The 17,040-nt window shown below is 39.2% G+C and overlaps 1 protein-coding gene across 6 annotated transcripts in view; it reads right to left on the bottom strand.

Annotated features, from left to right (window-relative positions):
- Positions 1 to 17,040, bottom strand: part of BTRC (beta-transducin repeat containing E3 ubiquitin protein ligase) — a 122,280-nt gene extending 105,240 nt beyond the window's left edge. For 3 of the 6 annotated variants that reach the window (XM_017803990.1, XM_017803994.1, XM_017803991.1), the window contains exons 1-2: positions 16,910 to 17,040; positions 329 to 397 (exon numbers count right to left, since the gene is read on the bottom strand). In XM_017803990.1, the coding sequence (XP_017659479.1) occupies positions 329 to 397; positions 16,910 to 16,957 (117 nt within the window). In that variant the 5' untranslated portion in view covers positions 16,958 to 17,040. Of the gene's footprint in view, positions 1 to 328; positions 398 to 9,195; positions 9,214 to 16,909 lie in introns of those variants that run through there. The other 3 variants (XM_017803993.1, XM_017803996.1, XM_017803992.1) reach the window with 2 other exon arrangements.

Below are 17,040 nucleotides of genomic sequence, written 5' to 3'. Positions count from 1 at the left end.
ACCATGCAGCTTTGTATTTGAAGGCCCATTTTAATTCTGTAATTCAAGCTGTTGTTGCAGATTTGTTTTCAGACACTGACCCTCTTCGCTTTCAGGTGACTGCATTTTGAACTTTTATTTACAGGAAGTGCACATTCATCAGACTGGTGAGAAAATGTTATACAAACACAGCATGCATAAACACAAAACAGTGATGGCTATGAGGGGTATCAGCTAACATGGCACTGTAACTTCATTACACCCTCATTTATGTACTTCACTAATGAGACAAGCACAGGTGTCCAACACGGTCCCTCACATGAGATGAATAACAATAATACAGTCCAACCTGCTTTAGCCATGCTTGGTATCCAGAAGATATAAGTTGGAATCCATCTTTTGGCATGTGTATTCGGGGCTAGGAGAGAATAGACATAAAGAGAGACCTCCTTTTACACTGGGACCTAGCTAACCTAAGTCTAAATTCTGGAGCACTTTAAACAATGCAGATTTTTTTAAGCCACATGTGACGGTTTAGTACCCAGATTAGTTCTTGTTTAATCTTCTGATATCAGCTGCTTTAAGAACACTTTTTTTAATAAAGTCACAATCATTTTTATGATTTCCACCATTTTATATTTCAATTCAGTATATATAGGTATTTCTTTAAAATTTCCACACAAATGCACCTGGATAAGCACAGCCTCTGTGGTGGGTGCAGTAGAAAAGACTAATGGTCATTAATGCTTTTGACACTAAATAAAGCAAACGGTGTCAAAACAGCAGTAATCAAGCTATGAGTGTTTTCACAGTCACCATCCTCAACACAGTCAGACCAGACACTGGACAACATGAAGAGATTATGGAAAATCCCTGAAGAGGTGCAGCCTTCATATTGGGGTAACAGGAAACTATACTCACATGCAGCCATAAATTATGCCTCAAACTGACACACAAATATAAACTCCTTCCCATTTATTGTTTTCATGCTTTATTGAGTTGGGGAAAAGGCAAGACATCCAATTGCTCTGAATGAAAACATAGCTTACAGCTAAGAAAAAGTATGCACCAATGAAACACTGCCTAGTATGACATTCATTTGTAGTTTGAAGACATTCTCACATTCAAGTGGATTCAACTGTTCCTATTCCCCCCAAAAAAGAGATGCTTAGATATTAAAATCAAAATCACATCTAAGGAACATGACCAGACAGGACATCCACAGACACCAAACCCAGAGATCTTTCTTACTCCTAGAAACTACTTCACAATCCCTTTCTTAATTCACAATACTTCCCCTCCAAACCAGCAGATGTGGGCCCCTACAACTCCTCCCAGAAGGCTGGAAGAAGCTTTCTCAGTTTCAGAATGGCTGTATTCAAGGTGAGTTTACCTTCGTTCATATTAAGTTTGTACAAACTGTGTCCACCTTGGTACTCTAAAAAATACAACTGGTTGGAGAGAAAAAACATGTCACTGCTGAATGATGAACCTTCCCACCTATGGTGGAGAGGTACTTGAGTCTTGGAATTTGAAATTAAAATAAGAACTTGAACAGACTAAAACCTTGCCTCTAAAGAGAAGTACGTGTACAGGATTTTACAATATACTTTGAACATTAGTTATTTTTGCTTCTCTACAGTTTGAATTTAAATCCTCCTAAATCTTTCAAAGTAGCAGTAAGATTATGCCCTGGTGTCCTAGCCAGTGATCTCAGTTAAACATGAATTTTAATAATCACCATTGTGCTGATAAATTAAAGTCAAGTATATCTCGTTACTGCATTCACCTACTGAGTTTGGACTTGCAATGCTTAGCACATGAACAAACTATGTTTTAGGGGACTTCTCACACAGCTAGAAGCATCATCCTCCAAGACCTAATCCTTACTTCAGCACTAACTTCATGGGTGGTTAGTCTCTTTACTACTGTAAAATGAGGACAACATTCATTTAACTCACCTCACAGCTTTGCTGAGAGGAACTGTTGACATTTCTACCTGCTTTGAAAATGGAAGAAACTATACAAAGTACTACTTATCTAGCAAGAACACTACAGAAACCCACAATTTACTTCTGGCTCAAGTGCTTCAGTTGCTTTTTCAAAGTAGCACAGTACAGTATATATCTACCAAGAAAAAAGAAAAAAGCCTTCATAAACAAGCAGAAGTAACAATCTTTTCAAATCACAGTGTCAGGAGTAGAGACCTGAACACCCGTCTCGGATGTGCCCAAGTTCCCACAACAAATTGTGAAAAATGACTTAATTTCTTCCTGTTTCTGTCACCTAAGCTACAAATTAAAGGATAACAGTCAAGCTTTCTCTTCAGACCAGCAGGCTGCTTAACGTTTGTTAGCCCATCAGTCCAGAGTAGTCTGAATAACTGATTTAAGACAGTGATTTAAACCATTAATTTGAAGCCCCTGGTCCTGCAAATATTTAAGTGTACTAACAGATCTGCTGCCATCAACAGGATTACTCTCATGCAGAAGTATTTCCAATATCAAAGATAACACTGTATTTCTATTTAAATAAACAAGTTTTTTGTCACTTGAAAGTAAGGTTGCTTAAGTATTAGTAATAAAAACCATCAGGACTTCCGGCAGATTAGCAGCTACTGTAAACTCAATTTATTTGTATTTAACTTGTCAGCACTGAAAAAAATAGGAGAAACTAAGACCCGTCACTCATCTCTCAACACCATATTTGCAAAATCCTCTCAATGAGGTACGTCTCCTCTATGTTTGATAAGCCTGCCCTCATCTAAGAAGAAATTAGACTAAAGAGAAGAGAAGGAAATTTTACCAGTGTGAGGTATGTCACTACCCACATACTGCTGCTTATGCCATTTAAGTGGGATATTTGCACAAGTGAGCCCCCGTTCATGTCAAAACAAGCATGGATAGAAAAGTATAATTTAATTAAAACCTCACAGATTGACCATTGGCTAAACTTTTATTCAGAATTTAGGAAATTGGTTGTATCTGTAGTTCTCTAAGGCACACTGTGAGTGACCCCTAGGAATGCATTCTTCAGCAGAGAGGCAGTTAAAGTAGTAGATTTGGTTAAAATGTTCTGAATTGGAGCATCTGAATGACAGCAGACACACTATAAGAGGAACCCTTATATGCCTGACAATTTAAAAAATAAAATAGCCCCTCTTCCCCCAGCTTTAAAAAGATGTGGGGCACAGTAAACTGCCTTGTTTGAAAGCTGTATTATTTTATCAATCAACACTAAGATCTTCCACGATTATGATCCATTCAAGGCCAGTTCTATCAGCAATACAATTAATTGACTGGCAAGACCTACTCATTTTTGTATTTTCACGAGCACACATCATTCATGCTCATGGTTCAATATAATTCATAGGCATAGTATTTTCTCATAGCATTCGTTCCAGCACATTCCATGATTAGAAGTCAGGCTGCTAGGGTAATTGTCCTCTTTTTCAATAGCCATGACAATGTTTGCTTTCCTCAAAAAGTAACTCTGAAAGCACTCTAACTGCTAATTTCTATCATGCTATTCTGTAAATATTTCACATTTTGATCTAGGTGAGCAACTAACTTGTAATATAACTCTGTCTACTTCCTTTTCCAAGACAATCATGTTTATTATCGAGGACTTGCTTTAAAAATGAGCCCTCCATCACCACAGATGGTTTATTCCACAATCATCACCAACTTATTCACAGTTCCGAAAAGCAATTTTACTCTGGAAGAAGTGTCTACTCTCTCTTTAGTCTTTTTGGTCGCCACAGAACTTGTCATCTCTACATTAGCCATATATTAAAAATATTACATATATTGCAGTTGTCTATAAACCAGTGAGCCAAGAAGAGCTTACTTTGCACATCTTTTTGTCTGCAACTCCTGACTTTTTTTCCTTTAGTAATCTACTCTTCCATTTTTAATCCATTTGATTTCTGCAGTCCCTAGCAAGGCCCAGAACAACAGAATGATTTTTGAGAACAAGTCAGTAATTTAAAATTCAGTGGTACCCTCTTCACTTCTCTACAAAGGCTGATTTTCAGAGGACATTTAATTACAGGCCTGAGTTCCTATTTTCTAAGCCTAAACACAACCCCTGAAGGCTTACAAGATTTGAGTCACAGCTGGAGCTGTGGTTACTATACAGTTTAAATATCAGCCTCTTTACTGTGCAATTTGTTTCGAAAATCAAATCAGATGCTGTGTCATAAACAAGTACTAATTAAGTACTGAGCGGAAATTGGGCTTTTTTGTGCAAGAAGGGTTCTTAAATATCTGCATCTTCACTTCCATAAGAAAGGATAAATATGTCAAGAATGATAATTATAAAAGGAAACCTACTACGGTACTTCCAAGGCAGTACTGCTGCTTCTCCATTTCATATAAGAAGAAATGAGAGGGGAAAAAAGTTGAGACCTGTATGAAATACATATGTACCAAGGATTTTATTAATCTGATCATATAACCCATAATGCTTTCTTTTCCCTCAGAGAGGACATTCACTCTGGGTTTCCATCACACAGGATTTAAACAGGCAAGCTAAACCCATCTCTCTTCTGTCACTGCAAAGCAACAGTGAAGCTACTTATATTACCATTCCTTTAACTCATGATCTACACACAGTATTTATTTGACAATAATATTGCATTCATTAGATACAACACCTTCTTTGATAAATATCAAGAGAACAACAGGAATAATGCATTTTAATACTCTGAAGGTTGCCTCTGAGTAACAATATTCACGACTCCATTAACTAACAGGCTCTCGGCTACAAAGGCAGAATTAGATCTGTCAGTCACTGACAGGGAAGGGCATGGCCAGTTGCACTGAAGATTGTCCGGTTGAGATGACTTCCACAGCAAAGGAAAGTATCCCCTGTGGCCTAGAACTTGTAATGAGTTTGCATCCATTACAGCAATAAACTGAATTCCTATTACAGAATATACAACTTCATGGCCCAAACAGATCCCATACTCCACTGCCCAAAGCAATACTCAAAATAAGGCACTGTTGGATCTGTGGACTCCAATTCAACACACCCAAATACAGGATTTCAAAATCTTTCACTGTTATTAGGAGAAAAAAACATGAGCTCTCTAGTCCTATGACTATGAGTTGCCAATATTTGTGTCCTTTGTGAGATTTTGTAGAAGGAATGAAGGAACACTAAGTCAGCTGACTGTCAGGTCTCACAGTTTGACACAAACTCCTTCAGAAGGACACAGTGCTCTCGAACAGTAGGCTCTGACTGCCTGCAAACTTAATGAGTTCACCGCACGTGGTGAGCATGGCTACTCCAGCTCTTTAATGAATCTGTTTGAGTACGTCGACTGAGATCTGCTCAAAACCAACTCCCACTGGAGGATGTCTATTTATATTCCTTGACAGATAAATAGACACAAAGTTTTTTTATATCCTGTAAGAGCAGCAGCAACCAGGAAAACTACTTTTGTAACATGAAACACCTGGATACCTTCTTTAGGGCTCACAAGAATATTAAGCTACAGTATTGAAAACCAAATGGAGACCCATGACAGCACTCCATTAATCTTTGGACAAAGTAACAGCAAGCTCTCCAAACATGCTTACTCTAGCAGTGTAGAGATTCCCTTCATGTCCATAAGTGAAAACATGCTTGATTTCACAACCATTTGACATTTTAAGTATGAAATTTGAGTCCTGTATCCAATCTCCTTTAAGACTGCAAGATCTGTGGTAAAGAAAAGAGAAGTTCCATTTCTCATGCTACTGTCTGAACTCGTACCAGGTAAGTATCCAACAAGAACAGTGGCATATTACATATAAAACAAGCAGCTGGAAGCCTGTCTAGAGATCAATAAAATGAAGCTGCTACCTTTCAACTATCTTGTCTCTTTTTTTTAAGTCCATAGAAAAGTCATAAAGCTCACCTGAATTCTAATTTTTCACTGAGATTCAGAGTGCCAGGAATAGAAAATTCTGTACTTAAAAAAAGAATACAGCCAAAGTAAACAAAATTAAGTCTGAAAAACGACAATCTCCATAATCAGCAAAAGGACCTACAGTGTTAACTTTCACCTTCCTGATCTCCTGCTAAATTTTAGGTAGCAGACAAAAAATTATGCAGAAGAGATGGGTTACAGGTCTGTGCCAACTATCCTGGAAGGAAGTCTGCAGTTCACACATTAAGCAGACAAATTTGTATGAGGAATACCATTTTTTTTTTCTAAAGAGAAGGAAACACTTTCAAGAGCAGACTGCAGCACTCAACCACATATTCTGCTTAGCTACTAAACTCTTGCCTTCTGAGCAGAGTCCAGCACTCAAGCCAAACACTTTCCTATTCACTAAAGCAACCAAAACACTTCCTTTTTGCAGGAATGGACAACCTGTCCCAATACATTTCTCTCACAAAGCACTGTGCTACAGTTACAATGCAAGACCTTTTCACCCATCATAAGTAACTTGGAATTCATAACTAATTGCCTCAAGAACTTACCAAAATATATTAAATTTCCTTTCCTCATCTAAATGCCCTGTACTGAGTTCAGCTCTATGACAGTTCTCAAGTCCTTGAAACTGGCACAGGTTGTAAATGCTCCTTTCCTTGGCTTAGCTAGAGGAAACTCCTCCTTCAGCCAAGTACCAAAGCCTGCTGTCTTGGAGGACTATGATGAAGTGGGGGCAACAGAAGCAGCTGAAGACACCTAATGGGCAGCCCCTGGTAGCCTCCTCATGCAGAACAACTATCAGTAAGACTAGCCAGAATGAGTCTAAAACATTGCAAAAATAACTGGCAAAAAAAGAAAAAAAAAACCAAACCCAAAACACAAACAGACGAACAGTTATGTCCTCTCTCCCAAAAAAAGAAAGTCTACTGAGACTGAGTACTGATAACTATTGCCAAAATGAAACAGTCACCATGGGAGGCTAAGTAAATCTATTCCCAATTTAGAACAAATGAGAATTAGTGTTAGACTAACCCAATCTTCTTCTTTAAGAAGATCACTGAAGTCCAGACAAATTAGAAGTAGTTAAGCACTTGATAGATGACATGTAGGAAGTTACTAGTTAAAATGGAGAGGATTACGATTAATACAACAATTGTAAGGAGGATAAGAAACTAAAAGAGTAGAGGATCACAGGTTATTTTGAAAAAGGAACCATCAAGTTGTACAGAGATTGATCCTTGTTGAAATTTAATATTAATCTTGAAATTAATGTTAAATATCCTTACTAATGGCTAAAAAAACCCCAAGAATTACTAATGTGCTAATGAAATTAGAGAGACGTCATAAACATATAGGACGCAGCATCTTGAAGATTTGGGTAACAGAACAAACACTAGATGCACATAAATCAGAATGTTACATTATTTCCATTATAAATTAGGAACTCAGTAACTGAGAAGAGGGGAAAGAGGCCCTGGGATATGTTACTCATTAGATAATGATGGTTCACCAATACAGTGCGGCCACAATGATGGCAAATACTACTGTAGGATATTGTATAAAGGGAAGCACTCCCAGAAGAGAGATATTAGGATTACTGCTTTTGTACAAGGAATCAATAAAATATTTCCTGGAATGTTCCACATAGTTCTGGTCGTTCAAGTTTCAGGGAGACTAACCACATTCCGCAGCTGTTTAAAAAGGTCTGCTAAGATGATCAAAAGTTACAGGAAATTTCCTATGACAGAAAGACAAATAAATTAAAAAATGCTGGTTTAGCCTGATCAGATCCAGCTCAGAAGAATATGATTGCTCTCCACAAACATCTGCAGATCAACACAAGGGAACAAGGAAAGCTGTTTAAGCTCAAGGACAACACTGGCACAAGAACAAATGGAAATTAATTAGCCATGAATGGAGTTAAGCTGGAAAATAAGAACAAGGATTCTAACTTTCAAAGTAGTCAAGTTTGGAATAGCTCTACAATGGCATAGCAAAGACAATTCCACTTAGGAACTGCTTGGAGTAGTTTGGAAAAGCTCTAGAGTACACTGTCTGCCAGTATCAGACTTGAACCCATGCAACACCAGATCTGTTCCAATCCCACACAGAGATGTGTCTTCTCACTGATGGGCTCTCTATAGTGTCTGCAGAAAGTCTTATTTTTAGGTGAGTGAGATTATAGATATCCAGAAATACCCTCTTGTCAGCAAAAACCTTGCAGGACATTTATGCTTGCTTATAAACAACAGCTGTAACAAAGTACTAGAGCAACACAATTCACTGGAGTCATACCAGTCAAGAGAAGAAAAAAATCAAAAGGAAAAAAAATACAAAAAGAACAGGGAATAAAGATTTTTTTTTTCCTTTTGAACATATTAGCAACAGAAAACACCTTCACATTTGAAGGAAGTGTTAACATTGTTTGGACTTCTTCAGAAAACTGTTGAGATGCTTCCAAGACCCATCTTCTAAACAAGATCAATTCGTTTCTTGAGACTACACCCACTTCTCATTGTTCTAATTTGCAGGAGGTGAATGATAGCTGGCTGCATTTCTCAATCACGCTGAGAGTTGTGGCATATAAGAAGGAAGGGCATTTAGCAGACCCAATGAACAACCCCCCTGGAGAACCGCCAACCTCTTCTTAACAGACAGAATTCAAGGCCAACTATCCATAAACTAAAAGCAACTCCCACATAAACACTGCTCCATTCTGCAGTGCTCTCACAATAAATTACAAACGATGTGTGTAGAGAGGGAGAGTGACTACATTGTATGACAGACTTTCATGCTAGACCATTTTTCTCTGAAACAACCAGAGACTGTTCTGGTTGCTGTACGAGCAAGCATGGAAACATTCTGACTTTCTTTTCTAGTCAGAATACAGTCCTGCCTTGATTAGTATCCAAGCAAAAACTGCCATCACCTTTTTCCACAGTGTTTAATCCATCCTCTTACATTTGGAGGACAAAGAAACCCCCTTAAATCTGTAAGAATAACTATGACCTAAGCTGGAAATATCATGAGAGACTACTACAAACAGAAAAATCCCATGTAGGCACACAGCCAGCTGACAAAAACCACACTAGAGTTCTGCACTGACTGGTATCATCCAAATTCCCTCTCTACCATCTTCTGCAGATCTGTTTTGCTCCAGGTGCTTCTGAAGAAGATGGGCCCATGTAGACTAAAGTCAGAAGTACACTTTTTATTGCTCTGCTAACATAAAACTGCACTTAAGAACTTCACTCCTTCATAGTATGTGCCCATAACCTTTCCCTTCTTACCATGGGATGAAGGAAATTAAACCAGCACTAGACTTCTTGCTGCTTCTAGTCCAAACTGGTTACTCCAGTGGATTCTGCCAAGAGGTTGCATGGTTCCTGCTCACAGACTGTAAATACTTCTGTCCTTCCCTCACGAAGACTGGAAAGACCCCTTGCCGAGCTTTCTTATTCTTTCTTATTCTCTCCTTTCTGTTGCTCTCATCAAGATGAATGCACAAGACCCTGTTTCAGCAGTGGGGGAAGGGAAATTAAATCAGATGTTTCTCAATTTTTAATACAGAGGAGGAATAGAAGCAGCTAGAGATTGCAAAATTACGATCAATCATTTGTTTCCGAGAAAAATCACTGAGGAAAAGTGAAATAATTTAAAACTAAAAGTCATCATTGCCACTTCTGAACCCTTCTGCCACCCCAGATAACAAATCTGGCTGTGCACACACGGCTGCAAGTAGGCTGAGCACCCATTGGTTAATGGAACCAAGGAACTTGCACATGAAAGAGAAAAAAATGAATTTTAATGCAGTTTTTAGAAATACTTGTCACTGTTTCAGCATTGCCATTTAGTGAATGGGACCGATTTCTCTCTCAGTAGGGGATGATATTTTAATGATGTAACAATGTACTTCCCAGAAGAAAGACAAGCCTCATGAGGCAGATTAAAACTAAGAATATTCAGATCCCATTAAAGTCAGACAGTTTCAAGCCATTTTTAAAATTAATTTTGTTTAATGATAAAATGTGTTATCTTAACAGGTGGCTAGCCAATTGTAAAATTAACCAAAACATGGTCAGAAGCACAAGGCTAGCTATTAGAAGAACTGGTTTCTTTGTATTCTGCTTTCTTTTATCAGTGTACCATAAGACCCTACACAAATTCCTCCAGTCCATGACCCCTGGCAAATTTCTGAGCTTCAGCTTTCTCTTTCTGCAAGCAGCGGTAGTATTTGTCCAAGACCAGAGTTCCTCAGGACCTCAGAAAAAGAGACATTAGAAAGCCCTAATGTTGAATAAGCAGGAAATATTTAGTGAAATTCCCAGGACGCTTATTGTCAACCACTTCTGTGGTATCAAGAAGTTTTCCTCAGCACTGATCAGCATCTTGTCAAGGAAGCAGCTTCATGTTGGACTGCTTATTCATTGTATTTTGAGCACTTTCTCTTTAGCTGCAGCCACTGGACTCTGCTATGCTACAACTCATTTTCCGTTTCCACAGCTGAACACACAGTGGATTCAGCCCTTATGTGCAAAATCACTTAAAATATATAAAGAATATGGCCTGCTGAGCATCTCCTGAATGGTAAGGAGGAAATGAGGAAGACTGAAGAAAATATTCAGTATTTGAAACACTAGTTAAGCTTGCCACTGAGAATAAGTTAAATATTACACAAATCTCACCAGCATACGTGGAGTTTGAAATGACACAATGTAAGCAGACAAGGAAGTGAGGAAACGGCTTATTCCGTCTGCTTGGAGGAATTTAGTATGAAAATTTTCATACAACAAAATCGAGTTGCTCAGCTTGCTGGTTTTACTGGTCTTACACGTGATCTGATCATTTATACCCTAAATACTGTTGCAGCAACCACCAGGAAAATGAATATGACAAGAATATATGACAATTATGCAGATGAAAAAAGGTCCGTGGAATCCCTTCACTCAAGTCCTGGAAATTCCCAATTTCCAGGTATAGATGATGCTCTTTGTAAAAGAAAATAAATACTTTTCATGAACACGTTTTATGATACAAACTACCAACACAGTAAAATCCAGAGAAAACAAAATAATGGATGAACACATTCAATTGACAAGCGTATCCACTCAATATCTGTATGTCAGGAAATACTTTCTGATCCCCACTTCAAATATTTTTAGTGTGAATTTTCAATGAGACCAGACCATGAAGTTTCCTTTGCCATTTAACTTTGTCTGAAGCCATTCTTTCTGCTACCTCTGTAGCTGCTAGCACTAAAAATAAATAATAAAACAATGGAAGTTTATATTTTCATCCCATTTACGGCCCAGAGATCAGAGCTTGGTTGGCCACCAGAAATACTCCAAAGATGACCATTTATTTTTTTCTTCATTAGATACCTCTTACAGGGACAATCTCTGAACACTGTACATTCCTACCTTACCTCTAGAGATGACACACAGGTATGGAATAATTTTATTTTCTTCCTCTAAAATCCTCATTACCTTTTTCTGTATCACAAACCACTATAGGATACTGAGAATGTTGAGGCCAACACACATCTCCTATTTTCTCAGGATTATTTAGGAAACCCTTTGCCAAACCAAACTTGTGGTTAGAACAGTCTGCTTTATCTTACTAATGAGAATGATAATTTAGTACCAAATACTCATGAGGAATTACAGCTCTGCTGACTGGCAAATAATTTGCCAAGGCAGATTAGTTTAGCTGCATAAAATAAATATCCACCTGCACATACTAGCACTAATCAGGGCGTGAAATTAAACTTTTTATTCAGTGGGAAATAACTGCTGCAAGGCGGCGATTTAGTCTGAGAAGCAAATATTAAGGTCAGCCTATTCTCTCTGATGTTTATAGTATATATTACAGTGTGGAGAGCATGGTGCAACAAATTTGGCTTTTTAAGTCTATGAAACTAAATACTTCAGTGATGCGATAGCAAATTTGCCATTTGCTTTTCTAATTGCATACATTTAATGGAGCAAAGTGGCTGAAATGAAACATTACCAGAGAAGTGAGGGTGAAGTTCCTGAAGTACCAGAGGCCTGCACCAAGTACAGAAAAATCTACAGCACAATGTTTGGGATGGAAGAAAATAAATCAACATTTTCTTTGCAATACACTAGTCTCAACAAATTTCCAACTAAGAGGATGCTATTTCAGCTAAGCACACGTTTAATATTCAAACAGGACTTGCAAGCCCACATTTAGGAGGCAACATTCTTGCTCTCTCAGCTCACAGAATTGTTCTCACTGCTCTCATGACACCCTTGCTTTGGATACTCAGGATTCTCTGCCACAATGTCCACAACATAAATGCGTTCTTAGGAAGACTGCAAGGTTCTCCAAGAAGACTTTCTTAAAACAAAGCTAACAAATCATAGGTCTTAAAAATCCCAGTCCTACTGACACCATAAATCATTCACTGCAAACAGAATGTCTTTTAAAGTATAAGCCTTTGTCCATCTGTTCCATATATATACACACACAAACAGAAAAAAATATCCAACTTTATTACCCTTCAGCCTGCAGTAACACTGACTATTCTTCACTGTATTACCTGGCAGTTGTGTGGAAACTCCTACAAACATGAGAGTATAAAAATTAATCAACTTCAGACTTTTCCCGAATTAAAAAAAAACCCGAGCCTAAACAAAAACACACATAAAACCCTTAAAAAACTGGCAATGACCAAAAAAACTCCAAAAACCAATGCACAGATGTATCTTAAAAGACAACCAAAAGGTTCTGCTTCTCCTGTGAAAGTGGAAGGTCCATTAGCACCTCCTAGAATCGTATCCAAAAAGAAAAGGAAAATGGTAATTTAGGGATAAAATGGAAAAAGAGACACTCATGGAGAACGCTAGGATTGACATCTTTCTATTCACGGGCCAAGAAATTAAACAAATTATTGCAAATTGATTAATTCATAAAAAATGAGAAAGTGAAACTTCATTAAATATCAAGCTTTTGTCTCTCCAGCCATCCTATATGGGATCCCAAACTGGTCAGGTACTGTTCCAAGCACTGCTAATTAAATACAACTGAAGTTGTCACTAGTCCATTCAAGAAAACAGATGTCGCTTCATAGAGCTTTGATATTTTTCTTAAATACCTTTCAAAATGAGGAACAAAAAATATGAACTCTTATAAAAAGGGCTTTATTGTATTTTTATAGCATATTACATACCTTGTAACAATCATTCTGTTAAGTGTGAATGTCAGTTTTATTTTCTGTCCCTTTTTTCCTGGCTATTTACAAGCTTTGTAAGAATTGTTCCTTAATTAAGTCTAAACATAGTTTTATATAAATGGATTCCTGGAATTAAAAACGTTCAGACTTAAGAAATGATTGTTACAGAGACTGTAACAGGCCGTAAAAAAGAATGCCACTTTAAACAAAGATTTCTCATTTTAATTAAAAAGATAATCATCAGAACATTCGTATACTTAACAGAACCATTTGAAGCTACTTTGAAAAAATATCTACTATTCTATGCAGGCTTATGTAGTTTACTTTATATGACATTTAATCAAAGTCTCAGTTGAGCCTATCACACTCATACTTTAAATACTGTATCTACAGTTTCAAACACTTATTCAAACATGAAAGTTACTTATCCAGCACCTCAATTTCTTGTTCTTTTGTAAACAGTTATGACAATGGAAATTCCATTTCTTGAAGGCATAAAAGCAGAGCTCTGTAAGGCAAGGGGGTTGGGGCAGGGCTTTTGTGTGCATTTTTTTAAGTTAATGGGCATGTTCAGCTTATACATCAGTCTCTTACACACTGTACTTTATAAAGAGTGTACTTCTATCTGTAGCACAGTACAAACACGAAAAAGGGCTGAAGTGAACTAAGACAGGTTCCACTCTGGTAAAACCCTTGCTGTAGCTGCAGAAAACTGGACTATATAATTTAAAAGATCATATTTTTAATCTGTGAACCGTCTTTCATTTGAAACAAACAAACAAACAAACAAACAACCTGATGACATGTAGAACACATGATAGAAAACACTCATTCACCAGCAAAAAATCTTCCCTGGTGAGCAGCTGCTTTGTATTGCATAGTGTTAATACACAACAATTTAATATGAGAAATAAATTAGGCCTTATTAAAATGTAGAGTAAGGAAACAAAGTTAAATAAATGATTTAAACTTTAAACTATTAGATTATACGTATTGTAACTGACCATGGATAACTAGGAATCTGGTAGCAGCTATTAGTTAAATGTAATAATGCTTCACTGGCAAGTAATCAAGCCAGTATCAGCCACTGAGAAGGCAGCTGCCCTCTACTCCCATCGAAATGTTGCACAGACATAAGCATACAGCAAAACAACAGAGTACAATCTGCCTTTCAAAGCATTAAATATAGATGCCTTAAAGCAAAATAGTTTCATTCATAATATTAGCACTGGATGAAGTTTCCACATGACATTTTTCTATTAGAGTTGGACATTAAAATGAAAAACAAATCACCAGGTCCATCTTGCCTGATATCTTGTGACTCAAGAGAGCTGCTCAAAGTCAATGTCAAAAACTAGGTACTGACATATTTAAGTGGAAAAAAGTGTTATCTTCTAGAGAAGCACAAAAATACTACCCCCTACAGGGGTGCTTTTCAATATGAAATGAAACCTACCCCAAACACACATCAAAACCAAAACTATCTCTCCAGTTTTTGATAATAGGCCTCGTGTCTCCAAAACGTATCTGAGTATTTACCTACGATGCTGCCTGGGAAGCTCTGAGAAAATCAATAATTAATAGCAAAGCCCACCTCAATCCAAACTGTGAGCCACCAAACAAGGAAGATGAACATGAAGCGTGTCCCACACTCGGATGGACAAGGTAATACACTGTGAATGATTCAGCATTAGCTGAGAGGATGCACGAGCTACCTCTGTGCAGATAACTGCACCAGTGCCATTACTGCAGTGCCCAAGCACTTCCTGAGTGCTAAAAGGCAGAAACAAGAAGACTTTTCCTAGGAGGGCCAAGATGATACTTGCAACTTATACTTCACGTATCTAAACAACCTACCTGTGCCACCCCTCCATGAACACCAGAAGACCCCTAGTCTGACAAAACTTTACTACATCAGCATAATTAAAGTCAGAGCCACATCCTAGACAGAAATGCACTAAAGCAAAAGCCTGAGACGTGTTAAACCAAAGCTCTTCTCACTCTCCTCTCAACTTGTAAGCAAAAATACCCCCAAAAAGTTCAGAGTGGACAGAGAGAAGCCACATCTTTCATTGCACATTTTACAAGCATTTTGCATACAAGAGGCATTCTAATAAAACATGGAAGAACTTAGGTTAGCTTTTAGCTCTCAGTGCAGCCTGATCTTGATAATTCCTCCCCTTATCTGGTGCTCTTAATAGACACATCTCCCATAAGATCAGCTCTCTCAGGCTCCAGCCTCTTCCCAATGTCAAGGAGCTCTATTGTTTGCTCTATTGTTCGAGTGGGACACAGCCCAGCTGCAAGATGGATGGGGATTCCCTCAGCCTCCTGGCCTGATCTTACAGATGATCTCGAAAGGCCTGGACTAAGTCCTTGGAAGGGAACCTCAGTACAGGAGGCAAAAAAGGCAGCATATGAGAAGAGAGGGCAGCAGGTACACAGTCCTGTCTGGCAGCAGACAACAATGTTTCACAAGAAACTTTTTGGGATGTGAAACTCACTATCTAGAGGCAGGTTGTAATTACCAAGCTTGGCCAAACACAAGTGCAGCAGGATCTGGGACACTCCTTCGGCCATCCACGCACCAAAGAGGGCCATTCATTATTACTAATTGCTACCTTGTCTATTTAGGTGTCCATGGCATTTTCCCACTTCACTGAGCTGAGACTCCATAAATCTGAGAAACTTGGAGACTACTAGCAAAAGGGTCAAAAAGTCTCAGGAGAAACAAGTTCTTCCAGATCAAAAAACAAAAGCCAAACAAGTGGTTTCAAAGCTCCATTAAAAATTAAAATTTGCAAATAGTGTTTCCTCAATTTCATTTTGGGCATATGTTTTGAAGGTTTAATAGAATTCCTTCTTCCTGATGAGCCTAAATTTAATTCTGTGCCACTGGAAGCACTAATTCAAAACAAACTTTTAGCAAGTGTTGCCAGTCATTTAAATTATATCCTTAGGGAAAAAACCGTTTGGGGCATGTGAAATTTACACGCAGTTTGGTTGGCAGCAGTTTGTTTTCATTTCTAAAATCTTACATTTCTGGCCAAAACACTTAGAAATATCAACTAACGAAGAAAGAGAATGAAACTACAGTTTAAGTGCACAATGCCTCGCATCTACGTAAATTAGCCGCATCTGAAGAGTACCTTGGATGCAAGTACCCCCAAGGCTGTTTTCCATGCCAGAGGCCAACTCACAGATCTAAACAATGTACGTGCTCTTCGCAGTCACTAGAACTGATACGCTGCTGCGGCAGCAGGTGAAATGCTTAAGTGTCAGTATTTACAGCTCTCGCGGTAGAAAATGGGAGGAAAAACAAAATTACAGAGGGATGGTGTGCCGTATGGAAGGATAGTCTGAGGTGTACAGATAAAGAGGAAAAAAATAAGAATTACATGCGCAAACCCTCCCGGTGCCTCTGGGCCCCTCTGCAAGGTCCTGCCTCTTTCCAGTTCCACTTCTTTCGCTCCCAGGTGGCACCTGGAGCTTCCTCCCCCTCCTCCCAGTGCTCCTTTTCCACGGATTTGGGGACCCTGCTCCCGGCACGCAGCCCCTCCCCGGCAGCCAGGACACCTCCCCACCCCGGGCCCCGCTCACCACCCTCCTCCGCCCGCCAGCCCGGCGCCCCCCGGTCCGACCCGACCCGGCCCGGCCCAGCCCAGCCCCGAGGCCCGGCCTCCTCCCGGGTCCCCTTCCCCATTGCCCCCCGCTCCATCTCGCCACCCTCCACCACCCCACGCCCATCCCCCCCAGCCCCTCCACACGCACAGGTGCCCACATCCGCCGCCGCCGCCGCGGCCCCTCACCATGAACTTGAGCGCCTTCTCCTGCAGGACGGCCTCGGCCGGGTCCATGGTCCCGCGGGGCCGGGCCGGGGCCGCCCCCCCGCTCGGTGAAGGCCGCAGCCAGCGCAGACGGGAACCTGCGCTGCCCCGCG

Source organism: Lepidothrix coronata, unplaced genomic scaffold, assembly GCF_001604755.1.
Source record: "Lepidothrix coronata isolate B3197 unplaced genomic scaffold, Lepidothrix_coronata-1.0 Scaffold8, whole genome shotgun sequence".
In the NCBI taxonomy this organism is placed as follows: domain Eukaryota; kingdom Metazoa; phylum Chordata; class Aves; order Passeriformes; family Pipridae; genus Lepidothrix; species Lepidothrix coronata.
Note: the sequence above shows the minus strand (reverse complement) of the source record. Positions and strands in the feature narration are given on the sequence as shown.